The 22,962-nt window shown below is 32.3% G+C and overlaps 4 protein-coding genes across 23 annotated transcripts in view; 1 reads left to right on the forward strand and 3 right to left on the reverse strand.

The window, feature by feature from the left end:
• Nucleotides 1–10,364, reverse strand: part of LOC126872768 (kazrin) — a 139,450-nt gene extending 129,086 nt beyond the window's left edge. For 7 of the 18 annotated variants that reach the window (XR_007692184.1, XR_007692183.1, XM_050632917.1 and 4 more), the window contains exon 1: nt 589–744. Coding sequence is in view for 12 of the 18 variants with exons in the window: in XM_050632917.1 (XP_050488874.1) it covers nt 589–688 (100 nt within the window). In the remaining 6 variants the exon portion in view is untranslated. Of the gene's footprint in view, nt 1–588; nt 746–3,456; nt 3,599–9,884 lie in introns of those variants that run through there. The other 11 variants (XM_050632914.1, XM_050632909.1, XM_050632911.1 and 8 more) reach the window with 5 other exon arrangements.
• A 2,136-nt stretch (nt 10,365–12,500) lies between these two features.
• Nucleotides 12,501–15,300, reverse strand: LOC126873460 (glutamyl-tRNA(Gln) amidotransferase subunit A, mitochondrial). Of its 3 annotated transcripts, none has more exons than XM_050634310.1 (3): nt 15,173–15,300; nt 13,600–14,134; nt 12,501–13,547 (listed from the first exon to the last, which is right to left on the reverse strand). In XM_050634310.1, exons 2-3 carry the CDS (start codon nt 14,126–14,128, stop codon nt 12,517–12,519), a joined length of 1,560 nt encoding a protein of 519 aa, XP_050490267.1. In that variant the 5' UTR covers nt 14,129–14,134; nt 15,173–15,300; the 3' UTR covers nt 12,501–12,516. The 3 variants fall into 3 exon arrangements, with proteins under 3 accessions (XP_050490267.1, XP_050490266.1, XP_050490265.1); XM_050634309.1 differs by lacking the exon at nt 15,173–15,300 and adding an exon at nt 14,509–14,638; XM_050634308.1 differs by lacking the exon at nt 15,173–15,300 and adding an exon at nt 14,207–14,496.
• Nucleotides 15,085–19,534, forward strand: LOC126873459 (eukaryotic translation initiation factor 3 subunit B). Its single transcript, XM_050634307.1, has 11 exons — nt 15,085–15,376; nt 15,586–15,781; nt 15,861–16,173; nt 16,243–16,599; nt 16,682–16,824; nt 16,905–17,040; nt 17,113–17,308; nt 17,387–17,567; nt 18,619–18,859; nt 18,931–19,039; nt 19,114–19,534. The coding sequence occupies exons 1-11, from the start codon at nt 15,241–15,243 to the stop codon at nt 19,212–19,214; spliced, it is 2,109 nt and encodes a 702-aa protein (XP_050490264.1). The 5' UTR covers nt 15,085–15,240; the 3' UTR covers nt 19,215–19,534.
• Nucleotides 19,533–22,337, reverse strand: LOC126873461 (CDP-diacylglycerol--glycerol-3-phosphate 3-phosphatidyltransferase, mitochondrial). The gene is made up of 8 exons (XM_050634311.1): nt 22,185–22,337; nt 21,570–21,765; nt 21,379–21,501; nt 21,033–21,310; nt 20,690–20,961; nt 20,356–20,592; nt 20,073–20,282; nt 19,533–20,012 (listed from the first exon to the last, which is right to left on the reverse strand). Exons 1-8 carry the CDS (start codon nt 22,214–22,216, stop codon nt 19,810–19,812), a joined length of 1,551 nt encoding a protein of 516 aa, XP_050490268.1. The 5' UTR covers nt 22,217–22,337; the 3' UTR covers nt 19,533–19,809.
• Nucleotides 22,338–22,962: the final 625 nt, after the last annotated feature.

A 22,962-nucleotide genomic window follows, 5' to 3' on the forward strand; every position in this document is an offset into this window, starting at 1 on the left:
ATTACTTCCAGAATATTTCAAATGCTTCAAATGAAGGGATGAAATCAAAAATATAAACCATGAATTTGAGTCACCGAGTCTTTCAAGAAATTTGTCCTGTCCCTCTAACACTTTTCTAAAATTAACAAAGTTACAACAAATACGATATACGTCTAAACACGTACTCAGCATCAAGATTCCTCTTATGTATGCAACAGGGCAGCTGCAATAAAGAGACTGTTCCACTTCTCAATCATTTGAGTCAAAGATTAAGCGACTCAAGATCAATCAGAATCAAATCACTTTCTCAAACGTGCTATGAATTCATAGTCACTAATATTCATAATAGTAAACCTTTCCGCTTTCGAATATACGAGCGTTATACCTTTCTTTCTCTTTGAATAAATATAATTTCAATATTACAACGATGTTAAATGTAATTGAAACGTCAAGCATTAAAGTTTTTCAATTACTAGCCGTCATTCGCCCTAACGATTTTCGATCTCCATTCTCCATCAAACAAAAACCTGAGTACACGCGGAAATAACCCATAAAGTGGCAAGTACCCGAGATGGTCGTAAAAGACGGAACAAACGAATGTTCACTCACCGAAGCCGAGCAGATTGTAGCAAAGGTAATACAATAGCCATCGACACCAGAGGAAAACCCTTGGCCGTGCGCGTTTCAACGCGACCAACATCGCCACCATTTCGCGCACGCGGAACTTTTGTATTCGACAACTCGGGCTTCACCTTAAAGAATCGACGTGTGATCCACGCATAGAGGAACCACGCACTGAAATGGCCCACATATTAAACAGCGGCATATCGGCCTGACCGCTGCATAATGTGAACCACTGGGAGAGAGCGGCAAAGAGAAAAAGAGGAAGAGTGTGTAATGATCGGAATGGAGGAACAGGGATGGAAGATCGAAAGAACGAGCCCGTATGATTCCCCTACTTGCGGACGAATGAATGACGCCATTCGTTAAATTGCGACCAAGATCCGGATGTGTCGAATCTCAAGTGTTTGTCGCGACTTAGGGAAATGCTGGAATGCTTCACGTCTTTCGGGTTATTCTTACGCGCAGGGAAGAAGAGGATGATATTTCGCGTAAAAGAGTGGGACAGTTTTTCATACTTGCAATAGGGAAAAACCATGATAAGTCGTATTTTTTGTCTTTTACGGGAAGGCGATGTCGAAATTTAAAATACAAACAAAATGAAGTTTAAAATAAGAGAAGGAAATGTTCGTTTTAATGATCTTATATTACAAGTGTATAAATAGATGTGTCCATTTAATACATTACCAAGCAATATATTTTGACTATTGTGATTATTATCATGCAAAATTGATTGTCTACTGTTGTTTTGGTCAATTACTGCTGATTACACCTATATTGTGATTAGTATATTTGAACTACTGTGTGAAGAGAATCGATCGACTCTATATTAAGTGATTCGATCATTTCAAATACACGAATTGTCTGTCTAACGGTTTCACATTTCCAGATAAATTCTTCTTCGCGCCTTGTTAATTAACATTATGTTACGTGTGAAACTAAACCAAACTGTAAATTAATTTACTAGATGGTCAATTAATTGTACAAGGGAACAATAACATTGTCATAGAGTGAAATTGTTACAAAGTGACAACCAGATTTGAAACGTTATTTAATCACAAAGAATAATAAATCTAACTCTAAATCGAAATCTGTAAAACGATTTCAATGGGAAAAGTACGTAAAGCGAATGAAAATGTTACGAGCAGACTCTACGAATTTTCTTTCGTCTCAAATTTTCCAAAAATTATAACGGGCAAGTTTTGACGTAAAACTAGTAGCGCAGGTAAAAAGTTCCACGCGGACAGGAAGTGGCATAAAAAACACGCGAATGAAAAAAAGAGGAGAACAGAGAGCAAACATCGCGTGTCTTGTCATTGTAAGTTCATGTCGCAGTTACCATTTCGCTCTAGATGCACGCACTTTATAGAGCGTACCTATTATCGTTTTAATACCCCCGCAGAGCTGTCTCGCAAAAAATGCTCATAGACTCATCGAGAATCCTCTGCACGTTCAGAAGAAACAGCAAAAATTCGTTCGAAGAAACAAAAAGCAACCCTATCCCGCTTACGATCGTTTTTATCTGCTCCAGATAGACAAAGATCCTCATGCTGTAGAAATATTCTCAGCTTTATAGGTCGCTCTCCTTATTTCCTTCGGGATTAACATTGTTCGAAGAAAAATGTTTATTATACAATAACAAGAATCGTCATTTTTATCTTCACGGTTGATGGTGCGCGTGTCTGTTTACGATAATTGAAAGTGCACCATTCGAACCGCAGGGGAAAAGTATAATAAGTTATTGTTGAAAAGGGGAACGTACCATAGGACGTCGTTCAAAAGGGGAATAACCTGTTAGGTTAAAAAAAAAAATTGCATATTAAATAGCGGATAAATTTCTAAAGCTTTCCAAAACTTTTCCGAAAGAGTTTCAAAATTTTCAAACTGTTATTGAGGATTTCTTGCAAAAATAAATTTTATGGCGTCTATAAAATTACAAATATCGTCTATAAAAATAGAAAAAGATTTCTTCCACAAATCATATTTGATACAATTTTATAATTAAAAGAAATTTAAATTGCCATTTAGTAAACTCTTAAGAGATTATCAATTATTATGTTTACCATGAGAGACAACCGCTATTTGAAAGGGATATTTGGTTGAAACGACGTCTAGTAAATTTCAATTGAACTTGCACGAGAAAATCAATACCGAGACTGTTTTTTAATGATAGATTCAATGTTATTGCGGATACTAACAGATTGTAACTAGATGGCAATGGGTGTTTGAAACGCGATATTACCGGAAGGAATTTTATGCCAGATCGACAGGTAACACTAGCCTTGTGGTCTCACCGCGAATCTTTGGAAAAATTCTAAGCCAAAGATTAATTAGTCCTTTGGTTTTCACCAATCTAGAGCCGCCTATCGTCAAGCGAAAAATTCAAACGGCTCCTTTGACGATCCTTTTCATTAAAACATATTTCCTCTTTTAATAAAAGCTTCCTATAATTAATCTCTCTTGTATAATTAAATTAATGTTATCAATGAAATGAGATATTTCCTACATCTAATTTTTATTCTATTTCTAAAAATTATCTCGCTCTATTTTTCTATAAAAAGGAATTTTCCGACAAATTAATATTAGTAAAATTTCCTTCTGATAAATTTGTTGTATACTGACAAAACGATACGTAAGTTATTATTTACACTTTCCAATAATAAGAGTTTAATTATAAAATTGATACTTTTGTGATTCTGATTTTCATAACAAACTTTTTGAAATTATTTGAAAATACCGGGCATTATTATGACATCTTTCCGGTTCCAGTTGCTATCATAATATCACAGTGAAATATCAAGATATTCGGACATCGTTAAAATGATGTCGGAGATATAGTATCGTTAAGGTGCTTACCTAGTTACGGTTTTGCAGAGTATAAAACGAGGTGATTACTTCGGATGATTTCTGCACGTTGCGATGAGTTCACGACCGCGAAACAAGACACTGCGATACACAACTACACGACCCATCGACTTCAGAAGTGGTTTCTTCCTTCCTGGAAACAGATGCATCGTTAGTGTAAAATATATCAGAATTCATCTTCAATAGTTATTCTACAGAGAAATGTTAGACCACCCAACTAATGGAAATGTTTTGCCTTTACGAATAAATATAACAATACGTAATAACAATCACTTCGCAATTTTTCCTTTTTCGTTCTATACAACTACTTGTCACAAGTTCCAGCGTATAGAAATAGTAGTTATTACCTGTAGCAAAAATAATAATGATTTGACATTGTCTGCGGTCTACTAATGACCACATAGTGATCATATTTAGAAAGAATCCATCATACAGTAAATCTACTAAAGAAACCGAAGAAACAGGAAGACCGTCGGAAAAACAATCGAGTGTGTTTTTCCAGGTAAAACGATTTTAGTCGCACACAATGCCGGTCAGACCGGGTAGGGTCGTTGCACTATTAACTCAGTACGTCTTAGTTTTGTCTAGATACTCGGCTCCTTGACCCTACTTTGCATCACGTGCCACGGCGTGTGGGATCAGGTACCATTTATCCACTCGAACCGGTTGGCGATGCTGTAATTCAAACCGCTTCGAGGGTTGCCATTGTTAACGAACAGAGATATCAGTGTTGGCCCCAACTTAATGTAAATAATAAGCGTTGCCGCGCTGCCAGAGAACTGGCAAAAATACCCTCGGGGTTGGGAACCTGACCGTTTGGTTTATTACTCGACCCTCTATGACCTATTCTCTATACGGATGCTTCCAAAGATTGAAAATTATCGTGCAACTTATACGCCTTGAGGTAATTATACAGTCATCTGTTTATGGTTTGTGGAAGAAATATGGCCAGGCCTTGGATTCAAATGTCAATTAGTAGCAATGATTGGTTTACCGATACCTACGTAGGGCTCGTATGAGATGGTTTAAGTATATTTCTTGTTAGCCATTGGAGTCTGATTCAGGTTTTGAATCTTCTGTAAATTGCTATACATTGCTTCATTCGTTAGTATATTCCTTTCTCCTTCTGAGAATAGTTTGTATTTTTGTATGTACGTTTTATTATTAGAACTCCTTTTCTGGTTCGCTTTCCTTATATTCTTCCCTATTAATGGAATTTTTTCTAGCTCAGTTTAGCCTTTTTTAGCTAGTCTCTGTATTGTTTCATTTTATTGCTAGAGCTAAAAAGCTTTTCTTCTATTGTAATGCAAAACTAAATCCGCGCATTCATCAATATATATTATTCTTACTTTCCTAAGTTTAATCGTTGTTTCCTCTTCCTTCCACGATCATTACACACAGCATCCACGGTATAGATTCCACTCGGCTCTCGGTTCATAGTTACCGAGTAACTTTCATCAATATTTTTTTCGCTTTAATGCTTCACGTACTCCACAGAATTTATCAGAAAATATGTTCCATCCAACACGCGATGATACACATATAACGGTCTAATGCACCTGAAGATGAGTATCACCTTACACATTTTCCCGCATTCGCGACCTTTTCCAACAAGGCACGCGAGAAAAGGGGGTCGAAAGATCGGGTGGCATTTATTCGGTCTATCCATTCGCAACATCGTAATTCAGGCTGCAGAGCGGAGGGTACCTATTGTCAGTGGAGAAAGATATCAGTGACAGTGAGTTTAGGTACTTAGTCGCGAGGTTGATATCAAAAGGGCGAAGCTATCCCGTGCCACAGCGATGCGTATTGTTCGTAAACGTGCCTTTTGTGTTCCAATTGAAGCACGAATGGATCATCTGCGTCACGGGAAAGGTACGACGCATTCCGGACCTTCCTTTTGTTTACGACGATAAGGACAAATAGGAAGAACCGAGGATACGCCAATGGAAGCAAATTCTCAACTTTTACGTTATGCCTTTGCCCCGTCCTCTTTCTATCCGCGTTGTAGACATACAAATAAAGAACAACGATGCTGGCCTTTGTCCTTAAATTTCTCTTTTCCTCTTTTTTCCACCTCCTTCGGTTAAATATGCAAACCTCCGTTTCGAATAGCGTGGAATGAATGCTACGCGCGCTACGGAAATTGTAGAAAAATTGAAAATATTCCGTTTGTTATGATTTTCTTCGCTTTAATATGCAACTTGAAAGCATGTTACTCTTATTTCTTTTATTTCAAAGATGAAACGAGTCAGTGATATTTTGCAAATTACTGGAAATATAAGAAATATTCTTCATAGCGAGCTGTTTTAACACGCTACATGATAGGACAATTTTTTCTGCTTCCTTTTTTCCAATAATGATGAATGCATAAATGATGCTATCGAAATTGCAACACGGTTGAAAATATTCTTTGTAGCAGATTAAATCTTGAAATTTGAGATTTCGAATCCAAATTTTTAGAATATTTGAATAACATTCTTCCTGATGCTCTCATATAAATAATATAGGACGAATGATTGACGTCTTTCAACTATTGAAAAATTAAAAACCTTTCTCATATCGATATAATATTGTGTGAAAAATATATTAGAGGAGAATTAAATGTTAATATTACTGACACATTTATTTCGATTTTATGCTCGACGCAACGAAAGCGTAAAGGAATTTCCTGGCCAAGTGGTTTGGAAAAAAATTGCTCTCAATTTCTGATTTCTCAAAAAGATGAGAGGATAGCTATATCGATGAAAGTTATAATCCTGAGTGGAACTTAATGCTCAGCCGTAGTAGACACGAGTCTACTCTGGTAGAACGTATAAAAATACACATGATACGAAATCGTGCGTTTTCAGGCCGCACGTTCTGACCTCTCTAAATATAATTCTCATCGATAAAACTGAATTTCAAGTCGGTCGAAATTAATCCCGACCAATAATACAATCCAACCGTATAAAGCTTGGAGTCGAATAAAATACAAAAGCACTTCGCGATTCTCAAGAGAATATCAAAAAATGCATGAATCTTTCAAAGTATCACGAACCAATCCAATCATAAGATATCAACCGAAAGTGTCGATGATATTTTCTCAAATAACAAATCGAAATGAAACAAGATGGAAAATAAACTGAAAAATCAGAAGAATTTTCGAAACAGCTTAATCAAAGAAGATACAAAATACGAATAAACTATCCTTTTTTTTATCTCGTTGAGTTTAGTTTTCAGTGAGTATTAAAACTATATATAGCCCTATAACTTTGTAACAAAAATGTAACTGTATAAGGGAAAATTAGACAGAGGATTGGGAAAATGGACAAAAAATTGAAAGCCTAGTCGTTGGAGGCTACAATGTTGCAGAAAATAAAAATCTATCGAACCCATCGGTCCGCGATAACGAAATTAGTCAATTACCAGCCGTTTGGAGGCCTGTTATCGTTAACTCTTTACCTTTATTTCTTCGCCGTGTGCAAGGGTATGGCTTAGACTCACGTAACGCGAGCTTTACAGTCGTAATGCATGTTTTTTGTCACGGCACATAGACGGAGATTAGATTTAGCCTCTGTCTTTGCTCGAAACAAGGTCCATGCATGAACAAAAGTCGTGGTCGGAGCATAATGACGGAATGATTTCATCAAATATTCTGCGTATTGGATGTTTCAGAATAAAATTTCAAGGATTCTACGTATTCTGTATTGTATATCTTTTTTCTATTTTCACTATTCTACATTCTATATTTTGTTTTCTACATTCTGTATTCTATGACGTATTTAGACCCCCTTACACAATAGTTTACTAGTTTACCTACGAATATTAAAAATTGAAAATTGATGAATATATCGATGACTTCAATTCTAACAGTTCTAATATATAATATTATAAAAATATTCTATTATATAACTTACAACTTGTGACCTACCGATTCATTGATATTGCAAACGTGCTCAAATGATAAAGACTTTGATCCTCTCCTTTTCTCTAATTAAACTATTTTTGTCTTAATTTATAATACAACATTTCCTGTTCCACAGAATAAAATATAAAATATAAGTAATATATAAAATATAAGTAAGATACGTAAAATATACGAAATATAGAATAATATTTCAAAGAATGGCCCAGAAAAGAAATTAATGGAAAATAGACTTAAATTTTTATGAAATATCAAGAGACCAACATCTCTGGAAAAGTAACACATGATTTTTCTCATACATCAAAGGAAACTTCTCAAACGGTCGGTATAGAACAGAGGACTATGATCGTAGACACGGCGATGCACGAGCAGACGAGATGAGGACGCAGATTCTTGGGAAAGTTTATAGTGATCATGGTTAAAGATATTAAGGTCGAGCGTAAGGCAACGATGTAACTTTCCCTCGAAACCTTATATTCTCATATGGCATGAAAGCCGATCAATATCCTCAAAATAGAACGAATGAGTACACGCTTCATGTCGCACAAACGGAAAGAGAGAGAGAGAGAAAAAGAGAGAATGAGAAAGGGAGTGGAAAAGCAAAATTTTCCGAACCTCTGTTCACCCTAATATTGACGGAGCCCCATTATGAACAGCGACAGTCACGAATATATGAATGGAAACAAGGGGCGCATGGGAAATTATCGACACATCACTCGAAGATATTTTAACTTACAGTGAAATGTGCCAGTCTTTTTCAGGAAGCAATGATACATCCTTTGATGATTCCATTTTATTCTATCTATTCTATCTATTACTTCCTTATAAAACGAAAGAAACCTTTCGGACAACTTAATACATTTAATTCATTTGTGAAAATAAATTTCATTTGTACCATTTTGTACTGTAACTGTCATATAAGCTCAAAAATTTCATATATTTAACCTTAGTGTATGAAAGATTCTTAAAATCGAAATTAGTTCAAGCAATTAATTTATACAGTGTATTCCAATACATTTTTCTTGAATGATAAATGCGATAAGACATTTCATGTACTACATATATGTATAATATAAGTATACTAATAACAAATATTAATAAAATTCGTATATATAGTTGTTATCAAAATGAATAGAAAAGGTATGATCTTAGTTAAGAAAGCAATACAGAAAAATTAAAAAACAAATAACTTTGATACGAAGCTTATCCGTGCCCACCTACGTAAATTGTATTTTAATTAATTTCGGTAAACATATCGTTTATACGGTCATTAATATCCCACATACTATTCATTTCGTTCATTAGCATTAACAACCTTATCTGCTTATCCTAATACTCGGCGCCTCTGTATCAGAAATATCGCAGTAAAACTAATTATTCCGTGGAATAAATTCGGAAAATTGTAACTTGTATTTCAGAATTATCCATTATTCATACATCACTCGGTACATTTGAATTAAATAAAGATAAAAGACAGAAACAAAATCGAAATGAAATTTATATAATGCTAGAATAAATCGTTGTTTATCAAAATCCCGATTATTCGATCGTTGTATTAAATTAATCAAATGAAATAATTATAGATTGTTCCATTTCACCATTGTTTGATGTTGCTTTTATGTATCAATTTCATTTTTCAGAACTAGATGAATTGATAATTAAATTGAATTTGTATCAAAGAAATTAAAATAACAACTACGTGAAAAGATATAGAATCGAATCTTTTTCGAGATATTCTACAAAAAATCATTTATATCTCCAAAAAGACGCATGTAAATCTATATACAACACATATTGTATAATGACTGATAAATAAGATTGATGTATAATTGATAAATGAATATACAAATTTATAATATATATAATTTATAATATATATATGAAAGAGTTTATTTCAAGCATTCTAGTATTTCTAATATTAATAAGTATTATAAATAAATTCAACGAAATATAAATATAGATAGTAATATAGATACAAATTTCCATATAAATATAAGGAAATAATTATTGAATATGAATGAACAATGTTATTTAGTTTGTCCACCATTAATCTTTGATACATTATATAAAAACCTTAATACCAGAAATTTATGGATTGAATTATCATAAAATTCAAAACTCTTGATTTTCCATACGTTATTTTATTAGCCATAACTTGTGAAAATTACTATATATGTAACATTCATCTGAGAATTACCACTTTTTTTACAAATTTGCAAATTACGTATTAAAATGGCTATTTTCAGTTTTTTCAGTTATCGTAATTCAAACTATTCAAAGCAACGCCATCCAACAATAGTTACATATATGTATATTAATCCATTAAGGACCTACGTTGCATCAACGTAACATTTCATTCATAATTTTTCTCAGATTTATAGCACTACAATGAATCGTTTTCTTTTTAAACCATGGAAATCTTTCTTAATAGGCTTCTATAAGATATGTGCTATTCTACTACGACTTTTGGAAATCTCAATCAAACGATATGTAAGTCACTTTATTTACTTACTTTCAATGATATTGCGTTAGAGCTTTTACGTATTATTTCATTATTCGGGCCGGATAAAAACAACTAAATTACTTTGTTTATTCACAAAATATCTACCTTTATGTTTTACACGTTTGATTCAAGTAGCCTTGCCCTGGCACACACCTGTTTAAATTCCCAATCGTCCGTGTTCTGCGTAACAGAAACGCGCCTACACTACTTCGCGAGAATCGCAATAATTTCGAGATCTCGATCTTCGACACTAACGACACAGCGATACCGCTTTTATCTTCAAACTACGACACTGCCGATCGCGGCGCGAATTCGACCGCGATTTAAATCGCGCCACTTCGACATCGTTCAACACCAGTCGAATAATCAGCTGAACGGGAACAAGAATAAAAGGGATAGTAGTAGTAGTAAACGAAAGAAAACGAAAATGAACGAGATGAACCGATTTCCCACGATAAACCACGACTCGCGACACTGTCGGTTCGAGGTCGTCACGACGACTGGCGGAATTGTCGACAGAGAGCGACACGACAGCCCTCGGCCGGGTCAACGCATGCGCCCTTTACACCCTGTGCCCAACCCTGTTTTTATAAAGACCACCCTTACGCTACGAATCTCCTTTCGAATACCTGCTTTCCTATTTTTTCATTCCTTTAATCCTTCCGCATTCAAGAATAAGATCTATATTAAACCTCATATAAAATATATTTCAATATAAAATGGAATATATATTCTATATTATATTCCAATGACAATCCTCATAATACGAATTTTCTTTCGAATACTCACCAGCCTATGTTTTCATTCCTTTAATCCTCCCGTGTACGCAACAGAAGTCTTTGTTAATTACATAAAATATATTTCAACATAAAATGAAATATGTACTCCATATACATGTATACATTGCAGTGACGACCCTTACTCTACGACTCTTCTTTCGAATAGCAGTCTTCTTTTTTTCTCACTGCCTTAGTCCTACCCTAAAGACTACAATTATTATAAAAATGCAAAATTTCGATACACATTATATTAAATAGGATGTATATTTGTTTTAGCAAAATGGACTTATTTGACATTTTAATTATATTTTACAACTATCCACATCGACCATAGCCATTCCCATCACCCATATTGGGCATATTTTATTAAATTAACATTAAATAATATTTAATCTTTTGTATCGTACTCACGTGTGTATGTATGTATACAGTAATATTGTCTGCGAATGAGAATATTTGCTTTCGTGTAATTGGTGATTTTAATTGGTGGAAAAAATAATTCCCATTGTTTGTTACAGTATCGTGGAACATTATGTAACAGAAAAATAATTTCTCTAATAGTTTTATTTCTAGTGACGTTGTTGCTTCACTCGATGACACATATCGTCCGTGGATAGCGTCACGATCGATTTAATTCGTGAGAAGCAATATCGAGTAATGAGAACTCAATTCTTTATTTCGAGATTCCGTAAACCTAATTAAATAATTTATGCGTTCAAATTATTTTATATGTCCCTGAAACGTTTTAAAATCTATCTAATTCTTGAAAACTATCGTGAAAGGAAATCATTTTACATTAACCATTAATAAAGTCAACCAAATGCAATTAAATATTTTATTGTTATAATGTTAAATGAAAAGTAGAGAAGTTACTATTTGTAATGATTATAAATAATGTTGCGATGGTATAAAATTTTCTTGATAACTTTTAGGAATGAAATATTCATAGGAAATATTGTTAAGTAATAATTTAAACCACATAACATAAGATTAAGAAATCGAATTAAATCATCTATATTTCTAAGCACTTTTAGAAATTAATTCTAATAAATAGATTGCGAATCTGCATGCAAATTCATATTTTTAGAAGTATAGATAAAAAATTTTAACAAATGAAAATTTTCTAATAGTAATACATATATATAAAATATATATATATATAAAGTAATACATATTCCTTATTTTTTATATTTTATATAATTTTGTATTTGTGAACGTTTCTGTATATTTTTGCATACTCACATTTGCCATAAATGCACAAATATCCGCAGTTTACTAATAAATCATTAATAAAGTAAAAAAAAAGGGAAAGAATTACTGTTATTCATAATATAACATATAATAAAATCACAAACAAGGATATACATAGTCAATGATAAAATTTAATTCATAATTCAGATACAGTTTGTATAAATATTTTTCCAACCGCCGCATATACCTATGTCGACACGATACTCTGCTGTACCGACGGTCGACCTTACCCGCTGTTTAACTTTAACGTATAACGCCTAGCATTCGTTTCTAAAGCACGGTACATTGCAATGCAATAACAAAAAGGTCCTCCAACGTAGGAATTTCAACGAAAGAATGAAATTTCAAATATGGTCAATACCTTTTAAGAGTATAATAAATTGTATCTTATGCCACAATAATTTTTCGAGAATATATTATATTTGTTTAAAAGACCGATCAACCATAATTAAAAATATTATATAAAATATAAATACCTTCATTTAGATATGTGCATTTTAAATTTTGATATTAATGCTTGATTTTAATGCTGTTAATAACTTAAAGTCAAGTAGATGTAGTAAGAAGGAGAAGAGATGTAGGAAATCAAACAAGATTTGTACAGAAATACTTTATTGTAATAGAGATAGATCCTTCAATTCAAGTTTAGGAAACTGCACTCTCTGTTCAATCCATTTTGCTACAGTAAGAAGTTCCTTCTCTTTCAAAGGAGGTCCCATAAGTTGTAAGGATAATGGTAAACCACTCTTAGATAGTTTAATTGGCACATTAAGTGCTGGTATACCTGCCATATTAGCAGGTTGAGTACAATAATCTTGAATCAAACACTGTGCCTGGTTATCCATTGAAATAAAATCATTATAGGTAGGAGCTCCTGTTAAAGTGGTAGGAGTGAGTAGGAGATCAATATTATTATTCCATACTGCATCAAAATCTTCTGAGATTAATCTTCTTATTTTCATTGCTTTTACGTAATATTCTTCGTAATTTTCATTTAATAAAAAATAATTCCCGACTAGAATACGTTCTTTAACTATTTTACCAAACCCTTCAGACCTCGTCTTCTTATACATATTATGCACCGAACTCCATTCATCTGATCTGTAACCATACTCCATGCCATCATAACAAGCAAGATTACTTGCAACATCACAACGATTTAAAATTGTGTAACACATTATAGAATAGTTAGTATGTGGCAATGATACTGTGGAAAGCGATGCTCCATCTTCACTTAAGTATTGAGAAATTTCATCCCAACATTCTTGTACCTCTGGGCTTAGGTTTTTCTCTTTATATTCCTTTGGTATTCCAATTTTAATATTATTAATATTTATTTTGTCTGGTATGTCAAATGGTACATATTCTTTTCGTAAACAAGTAGAATCAAACTCATCTGGACCAGCTATAGTATTTAAAACTAACACAGCATCATCAACATTTCTTGTAAGAATACCAGGTACATCCATTGAATTTACAAGAGGAATAAGTCCATAGCGCGATACCAAACCATAAGTAGGTTTTAATCCAATTAAACCACAGTAAGATGCTGGGTTTCGAGTTGAACCTCCAGTATCTGAACCAATTGCAGCATAACAACTTCCAGCTATAACAGCCACTGCAGAACCACCACTGCTACCACCTAAAATAAAATTCTTATAAAATATTTGATAAAAGACTTTAACCATATATACCTGCTATATGCCAGGAATCTGCATTTTTATTCTGTTCTGTATATTCTTTCATTTGATTATTGCAAGAATAAAATTTTGAAAGCAAATCTGAGTTCCATAAGTTTTTTGTTGGTCCATAATATGAGTCAATAGTTCCAGAACCCATAGCAAATTCATCGAGATTAGTTTTACCAATTAACACTGCTCCAGCATCTTTTAAACGTTGATACACAGTGGCATTGTAGGTGGGAATAAAATTTGACAGCATCTTTGATGCACAAGTTGTTAGATGACCTTTGGTACAATAATTATCTTTAATCGCAATGGGAATTCCATCGAGTTTTCCCAATAAGCTACAATCTTTTTGCCGTGAATCTGAGTTTTCAGCATGTTTCTTTGCTGTTTTATCGGTAATAGTAATATAAGCATTTAAAGGTTTAATAGCTGATGCAACTTTAATAGCTGCTTTTGTAACATCAGAAGGTCCCACATCACCAGCATTTATCTTTTGACTTACTTCTCTTATCGATGTAGTCAATAATTTATTCATATTTTCCTAATAATATAACCAAACAATAATATATATATACATATATATATACATATGACATAACCTCAATTCATTTGCCGGTAAGAAATAATTTTAAATAAATTACTATAGAAAAGATGATATTGATACTTAAGAAATTAGTTAAAATAGTATCAAATTTTGAACTACTTCAAAAATTCATCGGAATTAGACTAATAATGCAATAATATTAATTAAAAGTCACTTGGTAAACATATGAACTGTTTAGAATGTGTGTTACGTGACATGTATATATTATATTCAATACAATAAATAATTTATAACATAACTTTGAACTGAAATTTATTGTTATATATATTAATTGTTAGTAGTTTCTTTAACAGTTGCGCAATAATAATTACAATTTTCTTGCAATAATGAGAAAAAAAGTCAACAACTAAAACAAGATGGATATATTATTACACTATTTTCTCATTTGAAAATACTGCACATAATTTAAATATGTAAATCAAATTGTTAAATCAAGTGAAATAGATTCATTTATATTCTGGTATTATTTTATAAATTGTATTTACTACATTAGAAAATACAGAAATTATAGGACGTTTTTAAATATATTCAAAAAGTAAAAGAATATGACTTTTTTATTGATACATTCATTCATTGATTTGATATACTAAATCCCTTTATGTATATGAATATGGCTTATGAAGATAGTTATAATCATAATCATGTCAGAGTGGACAACATATAGCATCAAAACTTGTAGTTATGAAACCTTATAATATTCCTAACTTCCACTTTCAAAATATCTATACACGTATCTCTAAATATTTTATCTTTTAAATTAAATAAAAATATCTTATTTCCTTTTTATTATAAATTTTTTGCATTATTCAAAGATTTATCCAATTGTCTAATCAATATATTTCTGCTAATATGTATGTAGAGCAATTTGTGTAAATAAAATTAGTACTTCAAATAAATGCAACAGATATAAAAATAAAAAAAGATTGGTCAATTTTATCCACTAAGAAATGGGTGCACATGTTTGACCACTTCCACCTTTCAAAAGTTGCATTGAACTCGCTGCCATTTCCATTTGACTCTCTGTACGTTCAGAGGTTTCCAAGATGGCGAAGAAAACGTTAGCAGATAAAACACTTCAAAACGAAGATAATGTTAAAAATAATGATGATATATTTAACGACGATGAAGAGCCAAATTTCAGCGATCCTGAAGGATTTGTGGACGATATTACCGACGAAGGTAAACAAAACTTATCCTCAATGAATTTTCATCAATAGAAGCTATGCCAGGACGTCTGAAAGCATGGCTACGTATAATCGCAAATGTGGCATGCATGCCTAACCTAAAAAGCCACGAGTGTTTCATACTTTGTATTAAATATTACTTCGTAACTTATATTGAATATAATTTTGTTCAACTTCTTTCCAATTTAATATTCTTATTTGCAGAACTCCTTGGTGATATCTTGAAGCAAAAACCATCAGAGACAGATGGAGTGGAATCCGTAATCGTCGTTGATGGAGTTCCCCAGGTTGAACCAGAAAGATTGGAAAAACTTCAATCCGTCATTAGCAAAGTCTTAGGAAAATTTGGCACAATAGTGAATCAATATTATCCCAAAAATGAAAATGGATATACAAAAGGGTGTGTACTAATGACCTATATATTATCCTTAAGAAATTATTCAAATGTTATTGTATTAACTATATATTTTTCATTTCAGGTACATATTTCTAGAATATAATAATCCTCTTAATGCTTTAGCAGCTGCCCAATCTGTAAATAATTACAAAATTGACAAGCAACACACGTTCAAAGTAAATTTGTTTACCGATTTTAAGAAATTTGAAGAAATTGCAGATGAATGGGAACCTCCAAAACCACAAGAATTTAAAGCTGCAGCAGATTTACATTATTATCTTTTAGAACCAGATGCTTATGACCAATTTTGTGTACTTTGTGGTAATGGCCCTTCTGTTACTGTTCAAGTCTGGCAGAATTCTGCTCCTGAACCAACATTGCTTGAAGAACGTTCCGTAAGTTATTATATTTTATTCATTTTAATTGATCACTTATTGAGTACTAAATTTTTATATTTTCTGTAGCGATGGACTGAGACTTATGTTAAATGGTCTCCATTGGGGACATATTTAGCAACATTCCACAAATTGGGTGTTGCATTATGGGGTGGTCCTCAATTTTTACAACAAGCCAGATTCAGTCAGAAGGGTGTTGAATGTATTGACTTTTCTCCTTGCGAACGTTATTTAGTAACATACACTCCACGAACTGATCTTGGTTCAGATCAGAAACGACTAGTAATTTGGGACATTCTTACTGGACAAGAAAAACGTGCGTTTTTCGCAGATGGTTCTTCAGTATGGCCTATTTTCCGCTGGTCGCATGATGATAAATATCTTGCTCGTATGGGGGAAGATGTTTTGAGTGTATATGAAACACCAGTATGTTCCTTTCTTTAATGTTATAAATAGCATTATGTTTCAGCATGTTTGGGTTTTAGTAATCTTATTATAAATATTGCAGTCATTTGGATTATTAGATAAGAAGAGTATAAAAATTCCTGGTATCAGAGATTTTAGTTGGTCTCCAACAGATAACGTTCTTGCTTACTGGGTACCAGAAGACAAAGATGTTCCAGCTAGAGTCACTCTTCTCGAAATTCCAAAGTAATACATTTTTAGTATTTTTCACTATATTCCATATTTCATAAATTATTTAAATTATAAGTTGAAATACATATTTTTAGCCGAAATGAAATTCGTAACAAGAACTTGTTTAATGTAGCTGATTGTAAAATTTTTTGGCAAAAGTCAGGAGATTATCTCTGTGTGAAAGTCGACCGTTTTGCCAAACGCAAAGAAAAAACGGAACAGAAATATACGGTATTTGTTAAATTAGTTATTGAATCCATTAAAATGTATGTAGCATGCGCATAACTTTATGTTTATTAACAGGGTATGTCTTATAACTTTGAAATCTTTCATATGAGGGAAAAGCAAATTCCAGTCGATAGTGTAGAAATAAAAGAACCAATCCATGCATTTGCTTGGGAACCTGTTGGAAGCAAATTTGCTATTATTCACGGAGAGATTCCAAGCGTAAACGTTAGCTTTTATGAAGTACGATACGGTCATCAACCAGCCCTTCTTAGTAAGCTTGTAACAATTATCCCATAAATTTCAATATCACCATGGTATTATGTACATAAATATTCATTTTACTCAACAGAAAAATTAGAGAAGAAGGCTTGTAATCATCTATTTTGGTCGCCATCTGGACAATTTATTGTTCTTGCTGGATTGACAACCATGGCAGGGGCTTTGGAATTCATTGATACTAATGATTTTACTATCATGAACTCAACTGACCATTATCAAACTTCAGATGTCGAATGGGATCCTACTGGACGGTAAGAATTTATTCTCACATATTTGTCGGAGATGAAAGGACATCGGAGCCTTCTCTTGAAACTTCGGGAAAATCCCTTAACACCGTAATCTAGATTCTATCATAGCCGTAATTAAACAATTGTCGTCCTTCGATCCGATTGTATTTGTTCGAGATTTGTGATCACGGGATGAACGCTTTGTCTAACAAAGGTATGGAGCAATTCTATAGCTCTCCTTAAAAGAAATATTTCTGGCGGCACGCGACAGTAAACATTCCAACAGTTTCTGTCCCGTGGCTCGCCACACGCAGGCCCTATTCTTCGAGTAAGATGATTGCCAGATGTCGATGCGTCTCCGCAGTACATGTTCAGCTAGCCCGAGGGCCCGTTATAAATCTTAAGATTTAGCTAACTAGATTTAGCTAAAATCCTTCAAACAGACAAACAGTCTTTGTCCCAACTACGGGAAAATAGGGGAGACCTATTTTTCAACGAGCAGCGTCTCCCACTAGCAACTTTCCCTCGACGGCGGCTAGCATCTTTTTCTAACCACCGATATGGAGATTGACCAATTAGCAGCAACGCCAATTTCCTTTACTTTCTGAACGAAGGCTTTTCTCGACGAATCCGATGATCTCGTGTCCTTAGACACACCCCATTAATAGTTTTCCTCCGTGGCGTCATCGGGACGGGAAAGTCATCCTCTCTCGCGATCTCATCGACGAAAAGAGTAACCCCTTATGACTAGTGAATATTACGCGTCCGACTTAGATTTTGTGAGCACGTTCATCTATCATCCCGTCGACCGCGGATTTGTTATTGAACCTAGGATCATTGTCATTAGTTTCTCGAGTATCTAATTACCACGGTTACTTGTCCGGTTCTATGATAATCGTATTTGCACTAGTCAATGTCTTCTCTATTGCATAACGACAACATGTAATCCAAACGAAGATTCGTATCACGCCCCTAACCCTAATTCTAATGTAAACCCGACATATTTATATATAAAATATTTCATAAATATATATTTTTTAATATAACAATTATATAAATATATATTTCATTACAGGTATGTAGTAACAGCAGTTTCGAGTTGGAAAACTAGCGTAGATAATGGATACTGGATATGGACATTCCAAGGACGTATCTTAAAAAGAGTTAATCTTAATCAGTTCAATCAACTATTATGGAGACCGAGACCACCAACGTTATTAACACCAGAACAAATTAAAGAAATTAAGAAAAATTTAAAGAAATATTCTGCACAATTTGAAAGCAAAGATCGTATGCGACTGACGCGCGCCTCGAAGGTACTTATATCATACTGTATTGATATATATTTAATATGAATTATGCATTTACTAACAAAATTATTTTTTAGGAATTAATCGAAAAACGCTGCGCAGCGATGAAAGCATTTGAAGAATATCGTTCAAAACGTATACAAGAATGGAATAACCAGAAGAAAAGACGTTTAGAATTACGTAATGGTTTGTATTGTAATAAATTTCTTTTTTGGAATTTAAAAGTGAGGTATCTTATACAATGCTAAACTCTTTTTCAGCTATCGACACCGACGAATTAGATTCTGATTCAAAGAATGTAGAAGAAGAAGTAATAGAATTTTTCGTCAAAGAAGAAACATTCATCATCGACGAGAAATAAAACTGTGTGGAAGAAGTTTTCATCTCTGCCATTTTTGGAAATCTCTAGTGCAAAACCAATTCAGTCATTTGTGAAAAGTGTCATCGAAGTAATTATCTTCCAGAGCCACATAGATTGTGGCTCACAATAGTAGACTGAAATGACTATTTTAAGTGGTTATGAACAGTTTTTCTTATACTATTTCTGCACCTTAATTGGAATTTCTTCCACTTTCCCGACGTTGCGTATGAAACGTCGTAAACGTAGTACCATAAAGTTTTATCATGTTCCATACAGGATAGTATGTCATTCAACAAATAATTATTATCAATACAAACATATATGACGTACTTTTTTATTTATCAAACCCATATAGCTCGATTTATTTAGTTTCATATATTTATAAATAGAAAGAGATCTATTAATTTATATATTTCTCATAATTTAAACACGATGTAAATGATAAATGAAGAAAATTTTGTAAATTAATAACATAAATTATAATATTCTTTTTTATAGCTTTAATTCATATGATTATTTGTATTAGAAAACGATTGCCACCGGTCTACGAATTATGACTTAGATTATAAATGGTAAACATTAAACAGACATAATACTAAAAATAATATCGAAACAGAACAACGACAGCACATACCCAACTCGGAGGAATTCTATCCCGTTCAAAAAATGTTTTATTTGTTACACGTTTTGCGCATGAAAACAAACGTTCATGCTCTCTTTGTAATTCATTTTGTAAGTTTCTATTCTTGGTTATAATAGTAATTTGAGTTTCCAAGTCTTTGTTAACAGATCTGTAACCTAGGATTAATTTTTTTCTATTATTTTAAAATCAATTTCTTTTTAAATTTTAGATCTTACCAAAATTAGGGGATCCAATAAGCGTGAGACAAGGCTTTTCTTGCTCTGGTAAAGAATACCAAAGTCCTTTAGCATGATACGTCCATCCTGGCCTAATAAATTCCCACAAAATTACTCTATTTTGTTGTCCTAACTTGTTACAGTATTTAACAAATGCCTCCTCTATTTTTGTGTATGCTGCCGGAATGCAACCAGCAATGCCTTTTGCAGCTAAATATGACATGTGACATTAGTTTAAAAAGTAAATAATTTTCACTCAGTTGTGTTTACAACATAAACTTACTAAAGAAACCATTAGCAGTCGGATGTGCTGTCAACAAATGACATGTTCCTTGACAGTGTTTAAGCAATGCTTCACTGTACTCTGAAGTTAAGTTAAAGTAACCAGTTGCTAATTTGATTGTTGTACCTGGCGGAGCTGTCTGTAAAAGTTTCAATGTTATCTGGCTATCATGATAAATGTTTAATTGACCCATCTGTACCGAAGGAAAAATCCAAGTATCTACATCTAAATCTTTTGCTACAAAAACAACCGTACTTATGCTTCAATCTTGTTGAGTTATGTTTTTATAAATGATAAAGAGTGATAAAGAGTATGATAAAGAGTACATATGTACCTATTTTTTCAGGATCAGAATATTCTTCTAATTCTCTCTGGAACAAAGCTTTCACACTATGTGCAGCTTTTTCAATGAATGTAATAGGATCCTTAAGAGGATTGACTTTCAGAGCAGGATTTAATACTGTATTTCCATCAGGTTTAAGTACAAAACTAAATTCTCCCACTCTTTGGACTAGCTCATCATAAAAATCACAAAGTTCTTCACAATCTTCAATCACAAAATAACGATCTTGTCTATTTGTAAAATAGTCATTGCTAAGATTAGCACTAAAAAATATATTTAATTATAACTATTTGCTTAAATGACTTTACATAAAATTAGATATTTAAATATTTACCCACTAATTATTATGTCATTGTCTATCATGTACAATTTCATATGTTGTAATCCTATCAATTCATTGAAACGATCTGGTGTAATCATTTTCAAGAACCCACGAAGTTTTGGAGTATGATACAAAAAAATCTGACAACAATGACCATGTTTTCCATTAAGTAATGGTTCCAACATTTTACGAGAATTTAATTTACCTCTAGATCCCCTCATAAAATCTATCAAAATTTTAACTTCAACATTACCATTACTTGTAATTAAAGCTTCATTTACAGCATTTACCTAATAATAAAAATATTATTATTTATCATGTTAAAGCTTTAAATGCTTAGATCTTAGAATATGCTTACTAAATTAGATTCTAATTTTCCTGTGCCTAAATATAATGATGCAAATGTTATTCTCTTCTTTGCATTTTTACACTTTTGTACAAGAGTGGAATAAAATACACTTGGTTCATGAATTACTTTAATCTGAAAATACAAAACTATGGTTAAGTACATTCTGAATTCTTTCTGAAATAAACATTTTTTACATCTACCTTAGATCCATTTATGGCAAAGCAAGGAGCATTTTTATATAACCATGTTAATGTATAAAATTCAGATTGAATTGTTTCAAATTCTATATCTTTCTCTTCAGCAGTCATAGTAATTGATGTAATATCATTTACTACAGGTGAAGAAGAAAATTTTAATTCTGATTGACCAGAAATAAATAGTTTCCTTGTATGAAACCTGAAATTTTATTTTAAAAGATATCATGTATAAATACATGTTAATAATCATAAATGTAGAAATAAATATAACAATAAAATATTGGTAAGAAAATCATGAAAACTGCATTAGTTTCATTCATTAAAATTCAAGTCCAAAGTCAAATGACCCACATAATATTCTTTCATTATACGTATATATAACACGATTTACGTATCGAAAAATGAATATCATTAAATTAATTTCCAAATACAACTTTTATTTCGAATTTTTATTTTTTGTAAATATGTAAATATCAAATTCATCGTATGTCAAATTACATGTGGCGAATGTCCTTGTGTCAAATCAACAAACATAGGTTAATCTACCTTTATTTGCTTTGAAAAGAATGAAAATTGATAGGACATCCATATTGGTTGGATTTTTTATATGCTACTCACCGCTTTGCAGCTTTCAAAATTACGTTATGCATAGGTAAATTCTTAAATAACAAAGCATTAACAATAACAGACTTCAAATTATAAATAACTCTTCCCTCCAGGGTGCAAATTGCAGCGCACGCAATCTTTTGGCCCCTTTATACATTATATAAACATATTTACATATATATATACTTACATATATTTCTACGCTGTATTCAAATCAAACAATTTTAAGATAAATTAAAATAAAAATACTCAGTTTATCTTTTACTCCAGTTTTATTAATATATTAAATATTTATAAAAAGATGTCATCTCGTTTGGATTAATAAATTTTTAGAGAAATATACGAAAGATTTTAAAGCAATGTATTTGTAAAACTAAACTAACATTCTATTAAATAATATACATATGTACCATTTCTTTAGATAACTTGTGGCAATTTATTGGATTTATGATCATTTCCTCGAAAACATTGCTTTTCTTGCCAATGGATCTTTTATAGTTTTCCCAGACCTTTGAAATATTCGGTTTCTTATTACAAGAAACATTTTGTAATAATCAAAATAAATAATAATCGAAGAATAAGGGAAATTTTTTGTTAAAAGTGGTACTTTTTCTATTGATTAGTATTAAATTTTTCGCTTTAATTGGTGTATTTGATCTCCAACTGAAAACAACATTTATTTGAACAGTGTTTTGGAAAAGTTCATAATAATTTTGCTTAAATCTCGTAAAATGTAGAATATATGTACAGAGAATAAGCATAAAAATCTAATACTTATATAAATTACAAA

This window comes from Bombus huntii, chromosome 14 (genome assembly GCF_024542735.1).
Source record: "Bombus huntii isolate Logan2020A chromosome 14, iyBomHunt1.1, whole genome shotgun sequence".
Taxonomy (NCBI): domain Eukaryota; kingdom Metazoa; phylum Arthropoda; class Insecta; order Hymenoptera; family Apidae; genus Bombus; species Bombus huntii.

Bases quoted from the DNA above. Each gene is read 5' to 3' on its own strand.
- LOC126873460 (XM_050634310.1), bottom strand. From the start codon at position 14,128: ATGAATAAATTATTGACTACATCGATAAGAGAAGTAAGTCAAAAGATA. The intron at 13,548-13,599 runs GTATATATGGTT...ATTTTATTTTAG, and splicing joins AGATTCCTGGCATATAGCAG to GTGGTAGCAGTGGTGGTTCT.
- LOC126873459 (XM_050634307.1), top strand. From the start codon at position 15,241: ATGGCGAAGAAAACGTTAGCAGATAAAACACTTCAAAACGAAGATAAT. The intron at 15,782-15,860 runs GTGTGTACTAAT...TTTTCATTTCAG, and splicing joins GAAAATGGATATACAAAAGG to GTACATATTTCTAGAATATA. The intron at 16,174-16,242 runs GTAAGTTATTAT...TATTTTCTGTAG, and splicing joins CATTGCTTGAAGAACGTTCC to CGATGGACTGAGACTTATGT.
- LOC126873461 (XM_050634311.1), bottom strand. From the start codon at position 22,216: ATGCATAACGTAATTTTGAAAGCTGCAAAGCG. The intron at 21,502-21,569 runs GTAGATGTAAAA...TTGTATTTTCAG, and splicing joins TTGCCATAAATGGATCTAAG to ATTAAAGTAATTCATGAACC. The intron at 20,283-20,355 runs GTAAGTTTATGT...TGTCATATTTAG, and splicing joins GACTGCTAATGGTTTCTTTA to CTGCAAAAGGCATTGCTGGT.